Here is a 1,388-nt window from a genome sequence, read left to right as displayed (position 1 = left end):
GGATTCTACCAAGGATGACATAGAGAGACTTTTGTCTCCCCAATAAATAAATAAATATGTTAAGTCAGAATTAACAAAGTTTTACTCTGATAAAATTTAATGAAAATTCATCAGGTTTTAGCCCAATTAAAAGTCATTATTAAAGGTTAAGTAGGGGGCGGCACCCGTGGCTCAGTGAGTAGGGCGTGGCCCCATATATCAAGGGTGGTGGGTTTGAACCTGGCCCCAGCCAAATTGCAACCACCACCAAAAAAAAATAGCTGGGCATTGTGGCGGCCACCTGTAGTCCCAGCTACTCAGGAGGCTGAGGCAAGAGAATCACTTAAGCCCAAGTGCTGGAGGTTGCTATGAGTTGTGATGTCACAGCACTCTACCAAGGGCGACAAAATGAGACTTTGTCTTTTAAAAAAAAAGGTTAAGTAGGAACATGACTTAGCACTTAGGCATTCTCTCTGTTGTTCATCTAAGAATGTCAATATACTTCACATAAATATTTCATTAATATACATGCATATATTTCAAGTGTTTGTACCCTTAAAGCTACCTAATGTAGAAGAGTCTACCATTGTCATAGTTTCAAATCTGAGAATCTGATCCTACAGAGTCAGTCACAAAAAGAAAAAGCATCAGTTATACTTTACCTCAGATTTCTCAGGATAGTGGTTAATTATATGTACTCATTGGATTAATGAAATATATCACCCTTCAAAGTACATCCATGCTGAGGCTATTTTAAGAAAATTTCCCCTATTTTAAAGAGTATGTTCAAAAATCAATGTGAGAAACAGACTTCTGAAAGTTGAATATACTGCTTAAGATAATTTGTCAGCTAAATTATTTCATGAAATAAGCATTTTTCTACAAAAGCCCAGAAAATCATAATCCCAATATATGATAAATATGGAAAAGAAGAACATATGCCAATTTAAAGAACATATGCTTCCTTTGCTATTTTTTGCACAATAGTTGCTCCACTGGAAAAGCAGCAGCTCATTGACAGTAATCAGGATAATAAAAGATATTTGCTTCTCATTCTACCATCAATAGTTTCCCACTTTAATTTCATTTTGTATTATTTGCTTTAAAACCTGGAATTTCCTCTAGAATCTGTTTAAAATTCCATCCCATGTCTCCACATCATGAAGGTAAAAGATGTGAATAAAGAACATTCAGCACATATGAAGAAAGAGCTTACCAAGCTGTTTTTTTCTTTTAAGTCCCCGGTTGATGGCTTTTATCTGGGAATTAGGAATAGCTTCAGTGTTTATAACTTCCTTAGATCTCTGTAGAAAAAAGAAACAGACCATTAAAAAGATAGTTTTATATCCCCTTAAGCATATTTTCAAACATGCTTTGGGAAATATAATGAACCAACATGTGACTGCCAG

At 35.2% G+C, this 1,388-nt stretch overlaps 1 protein-coding gene across 1 annotated transcript in view; it reads right to left on the bottom strand.

Annotated features, from left to right (window-relative positions):
• The window catches only part of TAF1B (TATA-box binding protein associated factor, RNA polymerase I subunit B), an 87,178-nt gene that overhangs the window by 80,510 nt on the left and 5,280 nt on the right, over positions 1-1,388 (bottom strand). The window contains exon 3 of the mRNA XM_023511808.1: positions 1,196-1,283. Coding sequence (XP_023367576.1) covers positions 1,196-1,283 — 88 coding nt within the window. The remainder of the gene's footprint in view (positions 1-1,195; positions 1,284-1,388) is intronic.

Source organism: Otolemur garnettii, unplaced genomic scaffold, assembly GCF_000181295.1.
Source record: "Otolemur garnettii isolate 467f Iridium unplaced genomic scaffold, OtoGar3 scaffold00022, whole genome shotgun sequence".
NCBI classification, from domain to species: Eukaryota; Metazoa; Chordata; class Mammalia; order Primates; family Galagidae; genus Otolemur; species Otolemur garnettii.
Note: the sequence above shows the minus strand (reverse complement) of the source record. Positions and strands in the feature narration are given on the sequence as shown.